We start from the raw sequence: 19,427 nt of genomic DNA, 5'->3' as shown, positions 1-19,427 counted from the left end.
ATTTCATAGTATTTTGAAATGTAGAAGAATGAGTTGTCTAGACTTGTAACTGGTAATGTACATTCCATGATTGTTTCAATTACCTCTCTAGAACGAGAGTGGAAGCTCATCCAACTCAGTCATGCTGCATATCCAAAAGTCATCGTTCAGATTCTTTTTTTCCACATGGTTGACACAATGGACTGTTTGCCAAACCACGGCTGGTTTTAAGCAGTTGTCTAATGACATTGTCTTGATTTCAGCTGCTCTTTTCAACTCTGGAAAACACAAAACAGCACCATCATGAGTCCGTCCATCCAGCTGTGATGGGTCACGGAAGATGGGCTCCAGCAGACTGGCTCTCAGCACCAGATGGGCCCTCGATGATGAAAAGGGTTTTAATCTCTGGCCAGACATCACTGAAGCAGAGCACGCTCAGACGCTTTTCACTGGGCTTCACGTTGAACGCTTAAAGACATGCAAATGCATTTCAGCCGAAGATTTGGATCGCACCGTTCGTCTTTCATCCAGAATGGTGCCATAGTCCTTGAAAATGCAAATTGAGGAGCATGCCACATATAATACCTCTGAAATCACAGGAACAGGGACCGGCATACTTTGTCTTATCTGTACCCGTCTTTTTTTCCGTAATCTAGGCAAAGGGTGGCTGCTTTGCAGGAGCTCAAATAGAGCACATTTTTTAAAAGATTTGGTTTGGTTTTATAATTCCCATACTCCCGTTTGTGTTATTTCATAGTATTTTGAAATGTAGAAGAATGAGTTGTCTAGACTTGTAACTGGTAATGTACATTCCATGATTGTTTCAATTACCTCTCTAGAACGAGAGTGGAAGCTCATCCAACTCAGTCATGCTGCATATCCAAAAGTCATCGTTCAGATTCTTTTTTTCCACATGGTTGACACAATGGACTGTTTGCCAAACCACGGCTGGTTTTAAGCAGTTGTCTAATGACATTGTCTTGATTTCAGCTGCTCTTTTCAACTCTGGAAAACACAAAACAGCACCATCATGAGTCCGTCCATCCAGCTGTGATGGGTCACGGAAGATGGGCTCCAGCAGACTGGCTCTCAGCACCAGATGGGCCCTCGATGATGAAAAGGGTTTTAATCTCTGGCCAGACATCACTGAAGCAGAGCACGCTCAGACGCTTTTCACTGGGCTTCACGTTGAACGCTTAAAGACATGCAAATGCATTTCAGCCGAAGATTTGGATCGCACCGTTCGTCTTTCATCCAGAATGGTGCCATAGTCCTTGAAAATGCAAATTGAGGAGCATGCCACATATAATACCTCTGAAATCACCATAAGAGAACAGGGACCGGCATACTCTGTCTTATCTGTACCCGTCTTTTTTTCCTGAGCAAAGCTCACTAGCAAATGATTTCACTTTGACAGTGGTTCAATCACCAAGTCACTGTTGGTTTCGAGAAGCCATTCTACTGGACTACTATATCCAGTTGTATCGGGTGGATCACCTGAGCTTCGTTGTCTGTACTCCATTGGTTTTCCTCGCATTGTGTGTAGCTGCTCATTTGCATAAACTGTACTAAACTGTAAAACCATCTTTGCACTGAAGTCATGCTGGCATTGGCATCTCGCTTTAAAAATGAGTGACTTCTAATTGTCTGATCTGTCTTCTAATTGTATGCGGTGTAAACACCATTTAAGGCATGGGATTGACAAGCACACTTTTAAAAAAATAAATGAGGTTTTCACAGCAATGCCACTGAAGAACCATTTTTGGTTCCCCAATAAAAAAAATGGAAAAGAACCATTTTTTGGAAGTGTGAAGAACATCTAAAGAACCTTTTGTGGAATGGAAAGATTCCACGGATGTTAAGGGCTCTTCATAGGAACCATAGATGCCGAGTGAAGTGGAACAATTCTGACAAGAAGTACTGTTCCACTGAGGAAGTGCTGTAGGTGAATTTGTCCCCTTACAATGATTTAAACCTGTCTGGTCCTATTTGCCGAAGAGTAAAGGCCTGCAAGTTTTGTGTGTTTTGGACAGTGTATGCATATTTTCATTTTTGTATTTTGTTTCTCTTGGTTCTTAATGAATATGTGCACAAATAACTGAATATATCACAGTCTGTCCTACATTCCTCTCTCTCAGTTCGTTTGAATTAAATTATTTTGTTGAACTGTTGAAGTTACATCATACGTGATGCGACATTCTCAGTGGTTATTGCCTTTCATTTTCTGTGCTAGTTTCTGAGCTTCTTTTCATAAAAGCACATCCAAGCCCATCAAAGATGCATCAGAAAATTCTTCCCAGAGTCCAGTTTAAGAGGGAATTATAGATTAAAGGCTCCTCCGAGCCGAGATCTAATAGCTTTGTGCCGTTGCAGCAGCATGTGGGCTGGTGCTGCGCCGCTCTGGCCTTATTGGACCCGCGCACGCAGTCTTGGCATCTGGGTGTTTGTGCGACACGGCTTTGAAGTTTGCTGCTATTCCCCAAGTGGCCGCAAAACAACTTCAGATGCTTTTCCGACAGATGTGCCACGTGATGCACTTAGCAGTCTCCTCCCAGGGATGTTTGGGAGCGCGAGGAGCAGACGAGGGACTGCCAACATGTCAGACTCTACCACACGCCACCGTCTGCGCTGCGAGGGTTAAACGCTTTGGGAGCACAGATTATTTGATATCATTATTATGGACATGGTGTGCTGGAGTATTAATGGCTGTTAGCGTCAATTGTGCTGTTAATTGATGACGTACACCATATCTTTTTAAAATATTTAAAGTGTCAAATGGTGTTTAAAGAGAATATGAGAGTTGGAGTCTCTATACTTCATTAATAAATGTCCACCCCATACCTAAACTGAACAACTACCTTACTAACTATTGATAAGCAGCAAATTAGGAGTTTGAAGTCATAGTTAATAGTTAGTTAATAGTGAGAATTGAACCTTAAAATAAAGTCTGACTGAAATACGTTGAATTACAGAAGAGCAGTGTGAATGCAGTTTTATGTTAAGGGTCTGGTGGCTTAGAAATACGTTGTGCCCTGTTACTACTACTAGCAGTGAGTATCGCTACTTATTCTCCATAACTCTGTCCATTTGTATTCAAGTTTCAACCTTCGGTCAGTGTGTCAGACGGTTCTTGACTCTCAGAACGAGGTCTCTGACAGGTCTGTCAAGGGCTAATTCCTGTGGTAATGCCTCTTGATTCCTTCTGTTTTTTTGTAATTCATCTACTCTTTTTCACTCTCTTTAACGTTAATGCAAAAGCACATTGGTAAGTGGTCTCAGTGAGGTTTTTCATCTTCCTGAAATGAGAAATGGCAGTGGTACCTCATCCCCATGGGTAACTGACCTTTGATTTGCGCTAATTTTGCTCATTAAATCAAACCGCCGAGCTTTGATGTTGAACTCTTGTGGCTCAGAGATCAGAGGCTGTGGTGTCTGTTTTCCTCTTCCTGGCTGGAATGGGCACAAATGCTCCGCTCGTCCTGCTTGGCTTGTTTCGCTTATCCTCTTTCTCTCTATCCGGACTCTTCTGTCTTTTTTCACTTTGCATTTGTTTCTGTTTTACAGCCTAAATGTGTTGAACTCCCAGATTCAGTATTCCATAAACACATCATCTGTTCCATGAATGGGTGCATCTTAACGGATTTACAAATTTCGTTGTTTGTGTTTCTCACCAGACCATCTCTGATCTGGAGGTCCAGGTGCATTCTCTGAGGAAGGAGCTGTTGGCAGCCCACAGTCAGAGGAAACAGCAGCTGACGGAGTTGGGTGTGCTGCGGGAGGAGGAGCGACAGCGGGCCGCTCGGGACCAGCAAGCAGCTCTGGACCGTCTGCGGGCCGAGATGGATCAGGTGCGGCAGGACCTGGAAAGAACCCACAAGGCTGAAAGAGAGCTGGCCCAAGAGAAGGTTGGTGTGAAATGCAGGCAATGTATTTTTGGCATTCTAGGTTGCAATTCAGGTCGCTCAAGCCACCTGCACGATTTGTATAATGTGACAGGCCGGTCATCATTAGCCTTGTTCTAAACCTTATTGAGTTACTGTCTAAATAAGAAGCTCAATTTGTAGACAGCAACTTGGATGCTCTTACACTTAACACAAAGATTCAAGTACTACTCTTATGCAATTGATACTAACCATGGATATAAAGTATTAATACATACATGCCGCCATCTTGGAGTGGTCAACAGGGCTTGTTTGAATAGAAGTAAGTAGTATTGCTTTTGGCTGGAAGCATATCATTGCATAATAAAATGACTGTCTGGGTGCTAATCTTCCCAACGTTTGTCATGACACATTCATATTGTAGAAAACTGTATTTGGAGGTTACAACAAAAAAGGGAAGTCACAGGAATTGTGGGACAGGCATAATTTATTTCTGGCACTACCAATTATTTTCTTTTGATATTATTTATAATATGCAGGATTATCAGATGTTTATAGCAGAACAAATCCTGTGAAAATCAGTTGGAAAAGACAGGATCTGTCAAATCACTGTTATGTGTTAATTAAAGAATCTTGGCCTTTCCAACATGTTTTCCACGACATTCTAATTTATTGAGATGCACCTGTAGATGTATTGCCATGAGCTAATGGGGTGTCTGTGCATTAATATTTACGATTCCCATGTTTCTGATGTTAGCATGTTGCTATGTTATGATCACACTAGACTTTGAGCATGCACAATTTCTTTGGACGCTGCAACCATAGATCTGTATAAGTAGATGCCCTATTAGCGGCTGTTTCTGTGGGCCACTATATGTAAGCCGCCCGCCATATTGCAATGTCTGTGAACACTCGAGAGCAAGTTGCTGGTGCATCTGCACTGCAACTTTAGTTATGCACATTTATATATGCGTTACACGCATTTATATATTCAGTAGACTTCAGAAGATGCTTTTGCTAAACTAACACAATACAACAAGACACAGCATTTCGCTAAGAAGGCATTTAAAAGGGACTTTAGTTTAAAAACCTGTAATATTGAGTTAATACATATTAAAAACACAAACCAACACATTCTTACCTGTGAAACGTTAACCAGTTTCTTCAGGAATTAAATTTTATGCGTTTTTACAACCAGGTCCTGAACAATGTTGTTGCATATTGAAACTCATTGATTGTTATTTTGAGTGACGACATAGACCGTTCCAAGATGGCGGACGCGTCAACGTATCTGGAGCGGTCGAATGTGGCATCTACTGTATACATTTCTATGGTTTCAATGGTTTTGATATGATGGCATGCATCTTTTTAAAAACTTAAATTCAACTCATAACAAATAAGAATAAATCCAAAATGTAAAAACATACAATCTACTACACTTTCCTCCAGCACTGTAGTTTTAAATTGATGTTTTTTTCAATCTTCTGTTGGTCACACGGTTTCGGTTTCACGTGATATGGAAGATTTCACCAACTTGAACTTTGGAATGCAGCAAAATGCGAAACAACTTAGCATGAGATGCATTTCCACACTCCTGCATTCGCATGTGTATGAATGGAAGTCAATGGAATGAAATCAGTAAGTTTTTTCAGACTCAAATCTCATTCAGTTCAAATATTGAGATGTGAGAATGATGGTAGAGAAGAAGATTTTGAGAAAATTATTTCAGAAGACTATGAATATAGAGCGTGGACTTTTTTTTAGGTGTTTATAGAACTGTTCTGATTCTCCAGTATGATTGCTATGTCTATGTAAGTTACTCAGTGTTAACGTCACACTTCACATGTTCCACAATCAATTTCCAAAAGCCAGGATTGCTTGTATATGATCAGACTCTGTTTCTGGAGAAAAAAATTAATTAATTAATCACATGCACCTGTTGAGCACGCAACAAATAAAGTTAAACTTATAAACAGATGTATGAATACACAAGACTAGCATCTCACCTAATCACGTGTGTTGCGTGTGTATACACAAACGCATTCGCACATGTTCATTGATGGGCTGTGTTGGCTTGAACTCCAGCGCTGAGGGAATAGATCACTTAGTATTTAATTAAACACATTAGCCCCTCTTTGCCCCGGCTCTATAAAGGTTGAGCAAGCAGACTTGGGCGACTATACCGGAAATCCTGCATCCTTTCTGTTTTTAAAGCTCTTGATTCCAGCCGCAGAAACGAGGGCTGGAAAGCGGCTGTAATCCAGCACAGGTTGGCCAGGAACCGGCTAAAGGTGGTATTGATCAGAGGGTAATCCTGATTAGGCCCATCAAAGCGATTAGTTTTCATTAAACTCGTGCACCGCTGCTGACTGCACCCTCCCCCAGGACATCTGCGGCACATTAGCGTGCCATTTGGCCTCTTCATAAATCCTGGGCCTACATTTTGGAACCATATGTGAGTACATTGCTGCACATAAATCCCGTCTGAAGAGAATTCCGCCTCGCTTTTCCACTCTCAGGCTGACACGTAAGGCTTGTTTACAAAATCAGTCTCTGTTTCTGCCACCCCTCATCTGATACTCATCCTGACCTGCGGCTGAAAACTTCCTCTGAAGAGACTTCAACAAAGTCTGTCTCTGAGACTGATTGACACACTTCAAACTAGCGCTGCCAAAGTTAATGTGTTATCATGTTTTAACACTGTTACATTTTATTCAGTTAACACATTCATCATTTGATGAAAAATAAGACTTGTTAAGTTTAGAAAATAAAGCTTGCTTAGGGGCTGTTCACACAAAATGCGTTTTTCCATTCCAATGCACAACTTTTGTCCATTGTTTTCTATGTAAACATGCACTGGACGGATGTGTATGACCATTGCGCTCGTGTGTTTTGCAGTGTCTCTCACATGTCAAGTTAAAAGAATGTCAGTTCCAAAACAGTAGGCCAATCAGAAGACCACAGAGGCGGGGCAAGCATTGCAAGTTTTTGTTTACAGTAGCAAGTTGCTGTGCCAACTGTTTTATTTGATGGCAACATGGCGGAGGAGGCATTCTGCTCTGCATTTTGTTTAAAAACCATTCCTGAGCACTGCATCTCGCATTATAGACACAAAGACGTGTTCACTATGAACAGCCCCTTAGTCTTTCATCAATGCTTCTTCAACCTCTCAAATTTCCAGTTTAGCCCACTTTTAAAAATTCTATATACAATTTTTAAAATCAGTCAAGTTGTGAGTGCATAAAAAGATGAAAAACAACCTAAGATGTCAATGCAGCCCAGTTGAGAATTTAGCTAAAGTACTAAGACCATAATGACCCTTTGAAGAAGGCACCTTGTGTCTCAAAGGAAACGGTTATTAACTGACAAAATTTGCCACATAATGGTGTTGAGTCTTCAAGTTGGTGAGAACATTATCATGTATTCTGAAAATTATCATTCATATGTAGCAAGAAAACATACGTGTGAGGTATTCAGGGATATTTCACCAAAAATAAAAATTCTTTTTTTTGCACTCACAATCTTCTTCCAAACCCACTTACATTCTTCAGTGGAATACATAACTGGAGTGACAGTTAAACATCTCCTTTTGTGTTTCATGAAAGGCAGAAAGTCATACCGGTTTGAAACTTGAAGATGAGTAAATGATGACAATTTTCATTTTTGGGAGAACTGTCCCTTTAAGGCATTTCTCACTGAGCGATGCAGATTAGTCATAAAGAGAAACACAACAAATGGATGCTCATATGTATTCTACGTAAGGCATGACTCTTGTGAGGTAAGTAGTGTCATGATTACTATTACAGATGTAGATAAATATGGCATAATGAGACAGATGATGTTAGTGCTGGCCTGTGAGAGTGACCAGGCTATTATAATGCAAGGTAACGGGAGGTAAACCGGCTCTCTGATCTCTCTCTGGCCAGAGGCGCAACGCCAGACTCATTCCTCCAGAGTAAAGCTGTGTTATCCTCTGAGGATTAACAAAACATCTGACTCACACACATATACATACGTCTCATTTTGCCACTGTTTCATAGCTCACCATTGCAGTCCAGTACATGAGTCATCCGTGGTGTTCGCAAAGTCAATCACTATTACTCATATTTAGAATTAGAACTTTGAACAAACCTCTAGCCCTATACTAAATTTTGGCGCCATTTGTGCTACAAACATAAATTATTTCTTAATTGACTCTTTTTTTATGCTATCAGACATATGATTTTTATCTGGTGGACAATAAAATGGACAGAAAAATCCCATAAGTCCCCTGCCTTTGAATTGTGCATAGACTTTTGATGTGATAGTTGGTAAAAAGATATACAGGTGCATCTCAATAAATTAGAATGTCGTGGAGAAGTCCCAAGGGTTGCGGGTTCGAGTCTCGTACCGGCAGGGATTGTAGGTGGGGGAAGTGAATGTACAGCGCTCTCTCCCACCTTCAATACCACGACTGAGGTGCCCTTGAGCAAGGCACCGAACCCCCAACTGCTTCCCGGGCGCCGCAGCAAAAAATGGCTGCCCACTGCTCCGGGTGTGTGTTCACGGTGTGTGTGTTCACTGCTGTGTGTGCACTTTGGATGGGATAAATGCAGAGCACTAATTCCGAGTATGGGTCACCATACTTGGCCACATGTCACGTCACTTCTCACTTCACTTCACTTCTTATTTCAGTAATTCAACTCAAATTGTAAAACTCGTGTAATAAATAAATTCAGTGCACACAGACTGAAGTAGTTTTGACTGGCCAGCAAACTCACCAGCCCTGAACCCCATAGAGAATCTATGGTGTATTGTCAAGAGGAAAATGAGAAACAAGAGACCAAAAAATGTAGATGAGCTGAAGGCCACTGTCAAAGAAACCTGGGCTTCCATACCACCTCAGTAGTGCCACAAACTGATCACCTCCATGCCACGCCGAATTGAGTCAGTAATTAAAGCAAAAGGAGCCCCTACCAAGTATTGAGTACATGTACAGTAAATGAACATACTTTCCAGAAGGCCAACAATTCACTAAAATTGTTTTTTTTTATTGGTCTTTTGAAGTATTCTAATTTGTTGAGATTTGTTGAGTTTGTTAAATGTGAGCCAAAATCATCACAATTAAAAGAACCAAAGACTTAAACTACTTCAGTCTGTGTGCATTGAATTTATTTAATACACGAGTTTCACAATTTGAGTTGAATTACTGAAATAAATTAACTTTTCCACGACATTCTAATTTATTGAGATGCACCTGTAGTATAGTAGTTTTAGGCTCTTTTTGTTAAGGCTAGTAGGCAACCACGCAAATGCCTTAGCATCCTATCATTGTGAAGACAAGAAAGCACAACTGCACTGACATTCTCTTCAGAAAATGTAAAAACTAGTTTCTCCTTGTTGCATGATAGTAGAAACGTTACTAAGATAAATCCTATTGGTTTCACAGATTATTAGCCAGAATGCTTTAAATGCAGCTAATGATTTAGCCTGGTACGTTATCTCTCCCCAACTGCGTCAGAGCTTCTTTTTTTTTGTATGTTTCAGAGGGAAAAGTTTAGCTATTTTCATTTGGAAGTTTTTAGGCTTTTAGATTTGTAGTGACTTGGCATGTTTCTAAGCTGAAATTTCTTATTCTTTTGATGGCGAGAGAAATGCTGTCCTCGGCAGTCAGCCGCTCCTGAAATGGCCAGCCAGGGTTTGAAGACAGATCCCAGAGAAAAGGGAACGAGAAATCCATTAAATCCATGAATGGGTTTTCATGAAAGACACAGGCTTTTTGAAGCGGAGCTTGTGGCATAAAATAATAAGAAACAGAATATCAGAAGCGATAAGATCATGTGTTAGATTGTTCCAACGTCAGACGCTTAGCGAAAAGAAAGGAAGATGAAAGTGAATTTATTCCAGTCTCTGTTAACAACAGAGGTTTATCTGGCTGTGGCTAGTGTGTGCGCGAGTGTGTGTGTGTGTGTGTGTGTGTGTGCGTGTGTGTGCGCGCAGACACCAGTACCCAATCTCCATCCACCACAGAGAACCCTGGGAGCCTTGTTCCTCCAGATAAACCTGACTTCTCTCTGCAGCTCACAGCCAGTGCTTCTGATGCTCAGATGTTCTTTGTACTTTCTTCTTCTTTTAGCTTTGGAGTAACGGCTATACAAATCACTGCTTCCTGTCCTGAATTCCTACGGATTCAGCCCTTTTCATGTCTTCTTTATTTTAACGGCAGATTCCTCAACAAAATCTGCCAGTCAGAAAACGTATTAAGTTCAAAGCTGATTTTCAGATCAGCATCCCTCTTTAATCACTGTATACAGTTCGATTGGGTCCAAAGAGCGAATGTGTTTTTGTTATAATACCTCGTGCCATATATGTGAATATTAACTCATATTTTCTAGCTTGAGAAACTAAGGGTGCTTTCACACTAGCACTTTTTGTGCGCACCCGGGTTCGATTGACGTCAGAGTTTGGTTCGTTTGGATAATGTGAACGCTGTCTTCCGAACTCTGGTGCGTACCCGCGAACCGTACCCGAGTCCACTTAAAAAGGGTGGTCTGGGGTACGGTTCATGTGAACTCCGTTACGGTTCGCTGCTGATGTGAACGCAGTTGTACCAAATCACGGAAGTGAACTGCTATTAATGATGTATTATTTGATAAAAATGTGTGTTTGTGTGTGTGTTTCACTTACATTCCTGATGAGTGTGACTGACGCGCTGCAAACAGAGAGCTGTATATCTCATTTCTGTTCGCCTTCAGTGTTCTTTAGATCATTTGCAGTACATTCGTAAAACAGACGTAAGTGCCGTTATGTACCGAAGCTTTGTAAACAAAACGAACGTTTCAAAAACGTAAATATATATTTACAGTGCAGAGAGCAATGTTATGCATTTGCCTCCTTCTCCTGCGCCGTCGTTACTAAGCAACGGGGTAAACAGCTGCTGGCTTGATGACGCAAACGAACCGCGGTTCGGACCCAAATTAAATAATATGAACGCAGTCCAGCGGGGGCAGGGGAGGGGGGAGCAATTGAACTCGGGTTCGGACCAGGCAATCGAACCAAGTGTGAAAGTACCGTAAAAAAAGGCAAAATGTAAATAAATCTAGATTATACACAAAGATTAGCAGGTACAAAATCACTACAGCCACTTTATGTCAGCGCAAACACTATATGCACTGGTATAATGCTGTGACATGCATAATTAATTAAATTAAGGCAATATCATCATCATTTCTATGTAAATGAGGCTCTTTATAGAATGAGCCAGGTTCCAACATATCTTTGCTGTTTGTCTACGGCAGTTATAACATTGCTGGTACAGAAGACTGCGATTGCACCATTTAAATTGTGAGCATTGAAATGCTTGCACTTTTACCACATCTTCTGAATTCTTATAGTCATCAAAACACAGATATATACAAATAAACAATGCGCAGTGGGTCAAATTCATTCTTAGTGCATTCTCCACTAGAGCAGCCATTAGGTTGTCTCAGCAAAAAATAAAACTCTCTGAAAATCATAAGATATTTAGAAGCATTATTATGTCCACGGCTAATTACCAACTTGTAGATTTCATGCACCAGCCCGGACAAGAAGATTTCAGTTTCTTTTAGCATTCCCATCCAAAGTAAAATGGCATATGAAGACTGTTTATATAGTATCATAGGGGCATTCACCCTAAAGAGGGGCAGTTTTCCTAAAAAAGTAGTGTGTGTAATGAATCCCTGTTGAAAGAGCAGCCTTTCTTTGGACTCATCACTCTTTTTGGGCTCTATTTATCTTCTCCCACACGCCCTCATAGCCATCAGACCAACCCACTTGTTAACACCATCAGAATAGGCAGGTATTGAGATATGCAGGTAGCTCTAGCATGTACTCTTGAGCATGTTTCATCTGCCAGCGCTAAATGAGCAGGAATAGTTTGGAGGAGGATTTGGCTCTGTTTATGAGGATGACAGTTTGTCATGTTCCTTCTAATTGTGTTTTGTTTACAGACATATTCCTGATTCATATTGTTTTACCTCATTCCTTGAGTATTTCCACTTTTGAGTGATCAGTGTTTCTCAAATGATGCAACTTCAGAGTTTAACATCAAAGGGATTGGTCATTTCAGCTGTAGCTGGAGGTGCTGAAATGGATGTGGCTGGTTCCCTTTTCTGTTTGCCCCAAAGCCAAAGGCTCAAGGGATTGCCCTGATAAAAGGCACCAGCCTAACTTACCCGTATGGACTGGAGCTGTCAGACCAAACCTAGTGGCATAGATTTGACATGAGAGCGGTCTCAAAGCATAGACATGTGGCACCTCTCATGAATTGCTACAATGTGGCCATGTTCTCTTGCACTCAAAACAATAGTTCAGCCAAAAATGAAAATTCTCGTCCTTTACTCACCCTCACATTATTCCAAAGCCATATGACTTTTTTTTCCTTCAGTGGAACACAAAAGGAGGAATGGTGAGGAATGCGCTTGTTGTCTTTCCAGCTATAAAATAAGTAAATAAATACATAAATGCATATAATAATTAAAAATAAATAAATACATGCATACATACAATACCGACATACACCATAACAGTATGATAAAAGTAGTCCATATGACTTGGGCACTATGTTCCAAGTCTTCTAAAGTCATACAATAGTCTTGTGGTCCCAAATTTGGTCAATATTCACTGAAAAAATAATATGGGGGAAAAAAGTTGCCAGAAAATTCTTCTGTAGGGCCCTGTAATTTGTTTTATTTATTATTTTTCCCCCAATTTATTTATTTATTTTTTAATATTCTTTCCCAATTATTGGGTTTTCCATTTTATTTTTTATGGATTTTGTTTTAATAGTTAAATTACATTTTAATAATCAAATATTATGTCAAATCAATTGAATTTATGAAACAGTTCAATACTAATGTATTAATATTTTAATAATAATAGTGCCTAATGGAATTTTTCAAACACTCTGTATTAATTGTTCTGGATTTGTTGTTTTATGGTTTAATGCACATTCATTATCAATAATGGTAGTAATCAAATTAATTAATAAAACTTGAACTTTTAAAATCTAAAAAAAAAAAAAAAAAAAATTATTTTAATCAAATGAAATTTGAGTAATTCCTTTTATTTTTTTTTGGCTACACAACAGATGTGTACTCTTTAAATTAAAACAGAGACAAAAAATTGAGTACTTTTTTTAAATAAATAAATATTACTTTGAAAAAAAGTACTGTATAATAGTAATATATTTCTGTCACAATTTCTTCAGGTTAAACCAAACTCTTATTTTGGCAGGTTGTAGTGAAGTCTTGAGTTTCCCTGTGTGTCTGATGATAGTTTTATCAAATGAAATGGTTAAATGCCGTGAAGTGACATTCAGAGCAGTTCTGGAGATTGTCACATGTGCTTGAGCATGTGTAGTAGACAAGTCATGCAGAACAAGCAGACTTTTTGTTTAGATAGCAGTCCTTTGCCGTTTAATATTAACATATTGCGATTTGATTAAGTGTACAACCCTACTTTTGGTTTATTCAATCAAATTTTGCCACATCTGACATTCCACATTATACAGTAAATTCCATTTTTACGTCTAGATTATGTGATTCCATCCGTGCTTTCCACATCACAGAAATCATTGGACCCTACTTCTGTGTTCTTATTGTTATATTCTTTCTCTCACACAAATATAATTCTGTAGTGCCACTGCATCTGCTTCCAGCTACATGGTCTCGGTACATGCATGAGATCACCATGGTAACTAGATGTGCGGCATACAACTGATGCGGTTATTTTTGTTTCCTCACTGTGACAAAGAACGAGAAAAGTGCAAGACAGAGGTAGTGGTACTGTGAGAGATTTACTTTTTAAAAAGGCAGCACATGCTTTTTTGTGCCGTTCGTCTGCAGCATAACAGGAGGCAAATTGAAGAGCCATGTGTGGCGAAAGCAACCAACTTTACGCTAGCTGAAGAGAATGTAAATGATGTAGAAGCAGGCGTTGATCATCTTCTACGGGGGCGGTGTTTAGCCACACTATTACTTCATAGAGTCGTATATTCCACAAGCTGTAGTTTTGGCAGACTGGCTTCAATATAAGCTGTTTTTAGACTAACAAGAAAGTTTGAGTTCTGAAACTTACAGGATGTTTTTATAGTACAGTGACTTCTTATATGTGAAATGATCAAGGGAATTTTGGTTTATCAGTTTATGACCCCTTTAAATTGTATTTAACCCAGACCAAAAGTGCATTTCTTGAAACATTTTAGCGTAAATTGTCACATTGAAAGTTTGCGTAAGAATATGAACACAATCAAGCAACAGCACGACGATAAAGCAAAAGTGCCTTTGCACAAATACTGTGAGTCTGTTGCACGTAAAAGCTTTCGCTCAGTTAAGAAACTGGCAGGAAAGCGGTCAAGATTATTGCATGTACACATTGCATAATGAAATGCACCTGTTGACTAAGAAGGATGTGGCATCGGTACAAGATTTCCATTGAGCAGTGACAGAAGGGATTAGAGCGAATCAGGCCCTGAGAACATGGCTGCTGCTGCTGTTTTAGAGAACGCGGTAAACACACGCTCACTTCAAAGACACATCAATACACCCAGCTCCCCCACGGCGTGCCTGTCAGCTGTCATTCTGCCCAAAGTTTGGATGTTGCCTCTTTTTAACTTTATTTGTTTTTTGTTAATGTGTCACCACCATTTTTAGTCTCTGTTTAACATTACGATTCATATTTTCTCTTTCTCTTTCACTCCTGACGGAAGATGGTGGCGTTTTGGGGATGTTGTTGTCATTGTTTGTCTTCGCTTTTTGTCCCTGCAAACTTATTAATTTCTGTCAACCGGTTTCTCTGCCATTTGGAGATACACCAAATCCCATTATTTTTGGTCATGGATTACAGAGAGCAAAACAGTGGGAGAATATGATCAAAGACACCTCCCCATCACCTCGGAGTGGCAGATCGAGAGAGGGAAATGGAGCTTAATAGCAGAAAATCAGATTTAGACCAGCCAGGCATGTGGATGGATTTGGTGATTCTATTTTTCTTTCTTCTGCGGAGATGAAAGTTGCGCCGTTTTCCCCCCATCCTCCAGTTTTCTCATTCTTTTCCTCTCAGTATGGCTGGGAAAGTGGGTGACACAGGAAGAGACTGCCACAGACCGGCAGTGTAGAGCTGTGGAGAGCTCTCTGGCTTTAGAGCGCTTTAAAACACATCCACAATGCCACCAGCCACTCGCTCAGAGACTTTAACATCACCCTTGAACAGAAATTTTCAACTTAGTGTTTTACAGGCTGACTTTTGACAGGTGGCATGAGGTGTGGTCCATAAAGCAGCTTTATTTGACCAAGAACAGTTAGTAAGGCATAATGCACAATGAGCTAGTTATCACAAAATAAACCCATGGTGATCTCCATGAACCTTACGATAAATGTTTGTTTTGCAATAATGAGCAGCTAATTATACGGTACACAGCTACTTCCCAAATAAATAAAAATAATGCTTCAGAGAGCGACTGTATAATAAATAAATATAAAAACAACAGTAAAAAATTACATCCAAAAACTGAAGCTGTCAGAACTTTGCCATGGTAGCAACTTTATATCACTGATTTAAATTAAAATTGCAATTAAAAAAAGACATGTATTTCATTAATGGAAATAAGGTTGTAATAGAAACACATGACACCAAAATAATGCAATAAACATTAATTTAATAAAATATAATTTAACATAAATACCTAATTTGCATTTATAATAAGAAAAAACTAAAAAGAAACATCATTTCATTGAAAATCTCCAGTTTATGATAAATTGTAAGATGGCTTCATCTTTCTTACTTCCCAAAACAGTACATTTTACAGTATTTTACCGTAAAATTGTATGAAATACATTACATTTTTTCACCATATAGAGTAAGGGAACTATTACCATTCAATTTCATTGTTTTTACAGTGTGCTGTGACACCCAGCACAATGGTGATTATTCAGTAATATTTGAATGCTGCAACTGATCAATCCTGAGACGTGTATAATAATATTGGATATGCTTTGTTACAGAGCCAGTATTGAAGTTCGCAAAGTCTAAAACATGACTATTGGTCAGTCAATTGCAGCTTGCAATTTTGAGAAAGTTCTTGCGTTTATTGTGTGCGATATGCCCCAGACGGTCTGTGAATGGCCAATCTGTGGGCTTTCCATTTGCAGCTCAGACCATCCTCCACCTATCACCAAAAAGACACGAATGAAGTGCTAGACAAACCAATGCATGATGGCACAAAGGCCACATGTCAACAGGAGCTTGATCAGTACTGAGTGATCACTCTGGAGTCTCAGCTCTTTTCTCCTTCTCCAGCTGAAGGACAATGATAGATGGTGTCGTGCAGCAGTCAGTGTTTTCTGCTCAAAGTGGATGGTTTACAACTATAAAGTTGAAGGTTTGCCGTTATTCACAGGTCAGCTCTCCACACGTACGAATTATTGATGAAGCTGACATGAAGAAAGCTGCCCGCCCCTCGTCAGAAGGCTTTAATCACACCACCAGATGGAGATGGCGGCTCTAGGGTCACCAGCCAAATAAAAGGCTCTTATTGAATGCCTAAGTTGGCCTTTGTAGTGTTGACCCTGGCGGAAAATCAGCACCCAAGGTCATCAAATGGGACGAATCGCAGGAGGTCCCAACTTAAAGCATGAGAGGCCAGCAAACTCCCCAGCAGCCTAAATCCTCACGCAGATGCATTCATGGCTGTGTTCCCTGATCCCTACCGCCGGTCCACTGATCCACCTGCTAACAGAGGTGTGACAGATCCCTGCCCAAAAACTGATTTTGGAAGCCATGATGAAAATCGAACAGTCCTAGCCACACAACGCACACAGGCTGGGGGTGTAGCCACACCTGCCAGTGTAATATGTGACGGCCCTTTTAAATAGGACGAGGAAGGACAAGTGAGGATTGATCTGTTTTTCATTAGCATGGTGTCACCTTCACTGACTTGGTTTGTTCACAATAGGGCTGAGCAATATAGATAAAAATTTTTTTTTTTTTTGCCTTTTGATGATTTCCAATATACATTGCCATATTTATTTGACAGGTGTGTGCATGCATTTTTTGTTTGTTTTCATTCAGAGAAACCATCATTTCAGCCAAGTAATGCTAAATGATAAGTAAATGTTAAGCTAAATGATAAATACGATTTCATATTAGGGTATGTTTTCCATTTTTACTAAAACATAAATAATGCCACACAGAGATGTCCATGTGATTTTAATGATCATGCAAACAAATCAGCCTTCTGATTCATTAAAATTAAGAGTTTGAAGTATATTCACCAAACTGAAATCATCTAACCTTTTCTACCATTGTTGAACTTCAGAGACCATATAAAAACATCTTATTATCATATTCTTGGTGGTTGCTTGCTGAAATTAGGTTTTACGGTTCATGTCTCTCCTTAATTGTAGGTTTTGAGAATTTTGGAGGTTTATGGGATTTTTTTCATCCCTTTTACAGAAAATCACAAGTCTGATCGCTTAGAAAATGAGCAGCTCATCTCTCCTCAACAAGAGGAGATTTCATGATTTCAGGTATCACTGGCTGTGGCATGAGTGTTGTGGTTATAATGTTGTAGTCGTTCCGATTTTGAAAACTAAATCAAAGGAAGTCAGTATTCTGAGAATAATAAACAGTAACTAAAAATCATGTCTTGCACATCTCTCCTTCTCTGATTGATAATGGTCTGAATCTAGCATGGAAAGTGATTTACACACATCATTTATTTAATGCTCACAGACTGGACAAACATTTGCTCATCCGTCTAAGATTGAAAAACCTTGACTGTGAATGTTTTATGAGTGTTTTGAGATGGAAGTCATTAGAATAAAGCATCCACTTTTTTACAGGTAAATTCATATCTACTACAGTAATGTTAACATTTCACTTTTTGTGCCTTTGCAGTATTTTATTGTTGGTATCTGTGTTTTATCCTGTAGATATGAAAGGGATATTTTAAGAAAGTGTTGGTAACACTTTATTTTAAGGTGTCCTTGTTACACGTTGCATGCACTTACTATTATAATAACAAAACATTATGCATAATTACATGCAAGTAACCCTAAGCCAAACCCTAATCCTAACCCTAACCATACAGTAAGTACATGTAGTTCTGTCATGACAACTCTGTATTTAATTAATATTACTCAGTACTTAAATGTATAATTACACTGTAACATGGACACCTTAAAATAAAGTGTAACCAAATTGTTTACTCCAAAATAATATTGTAACACAAGAGGATATGTTTATTAGAATCTTCACACTGCTCTTTTTTCAATGCAATAAAAACCAGCAAAGATCAGCATTAAAAAGTAGTTCTTATGACTTTTTATATATATATATTGTATTCTATATTCTGAAGTTATATGAATGTGAAATATTATTTTTCCCTCTTATAATAGTAGTTTGTCTTGTAATGCAAGTTTTCTACAACTGACAAAATGTTTATAAAGCTTGAGTATGTTTCTTCTCAGTTATGTATAATATGATTTCAAAGACTAAATCATTACTATAGGAAATTAGTAAAATTGTCTTTAATAGGTACTATTTGGTAATGTGATCAAATTTGGTACTTGCTTAGCACTTTGACTTGCTTGAGGTGAGCAACTGGCATGACTTGACTTGTCTAGCTTGATTATGACTTGCATTTCTTTCTTACTCCCACCTCAGCTTTTAAAATATTGTAAGATTTTTTTTTCTTCCTTTTATGGAGTTTGATGACCTCTGGTCTCAGTATGCTTTCATTGTATGAAAAAGTACAACTCATACTGATTTGAAAACAACATGAGGATAAGTAAATGATGACAATTTTCATTTTGGGTGAACTGATCCTTTATGTTTGTGTACGCTTAGTCTTCACGGTGCTATCTCTTTCCCCCGACACCAGGAACCAATAAACCCAAGGCAGTTTGGATACATAAGAATGCCCGTTGCTTTTAAAACCATGTTTACAAAAAATTCTTCCTCTCCAAGCAACACAATCCAATCCAGCACTCGCCAAAAATCTCTAAACACATACTGCAAAATTGCGGAAAAATGCCTGCCAGCCTTGTACTTATTACACTATCAAACCTAATTGTTCCTGTTTTTTTAGAAAAATAATTACATCTTATATTATCCCTGTAGGTATGTTTGCTGATGTTTATTTTCCTTCTGTTTTAATGTGTATGATTGGAAGGGTGAGTGTTGTGATTGCTCAGCTCCAGAATTAGATTGTTAATGAAGGTTGGCTTAGCGCTGCATGCTTTGTGCTTTCAAAAACAGTAACATTCAAATACAGCGTTCACACTTCAAAGGCCGTGGACTCACACCGGCAATATTGTGAAGCGATTGCAGCACCTGATAGAAGCTCAAAGCGCCTGTAGCTCTAAGATACCTTTGGCAAGGTACAGACATTTGCTAGGAAACACACACAAAGCAGTCCAAATGCTTCATTTTTCCATGCTTTTCCAGCTTTCTTACTGTTTGTGTTTTTCCATACTCAGTGCAGATCCATTAAGCACCCTCTGTTCATTGGATCCTCTGTACTTAGATCAATGTTTGCATGTTACA

General features: G+C 39.1%; 1 protein-coding gene across 1 annotated transcript in view; it reads left to right on the top strand.

Annotated features, from left to right (window-relative positions):
• The window catches only part of cep112 (centrosomal protein 112), an 87,859-nt gene that overhangs the window by 50,499 nt on the left and 17,933 nt on the right, over positions 1-19,427 (top strand). The window contains exon 13 of the mRNA XM_016540152.1: positions 3,654-3,884. Coding sequence (XP_016395638.1) covers positions 3,654-3,884 — 231 coding nt within the window. The remainder of the gene's footprint in view (positions 1-3,653; positions 3,885-19,427) is intronic.

This window comes from Sinocyclocheilus rhinocerous, unplaced genomic scaffold (assembly GCF_001515625.1).
Source record: "Sinocyclocheilus rhinocerous isolate Xijiao unplaced genomic scaffold, SAMN03320098_v1.1 scaffold2593, whole genome shotgun sequence".
Classification (NCBI taxonomy): Eukaryota; Metazoa; Chordata; class Actinopteri; order Cypriniformes; family Cyprinidae; genus Sinocyclocheilus; species Sinocyclocheilus rhinocerous.
This window is presented reverse-complemented; position numbering and strand designations above follow the sequence as displayed.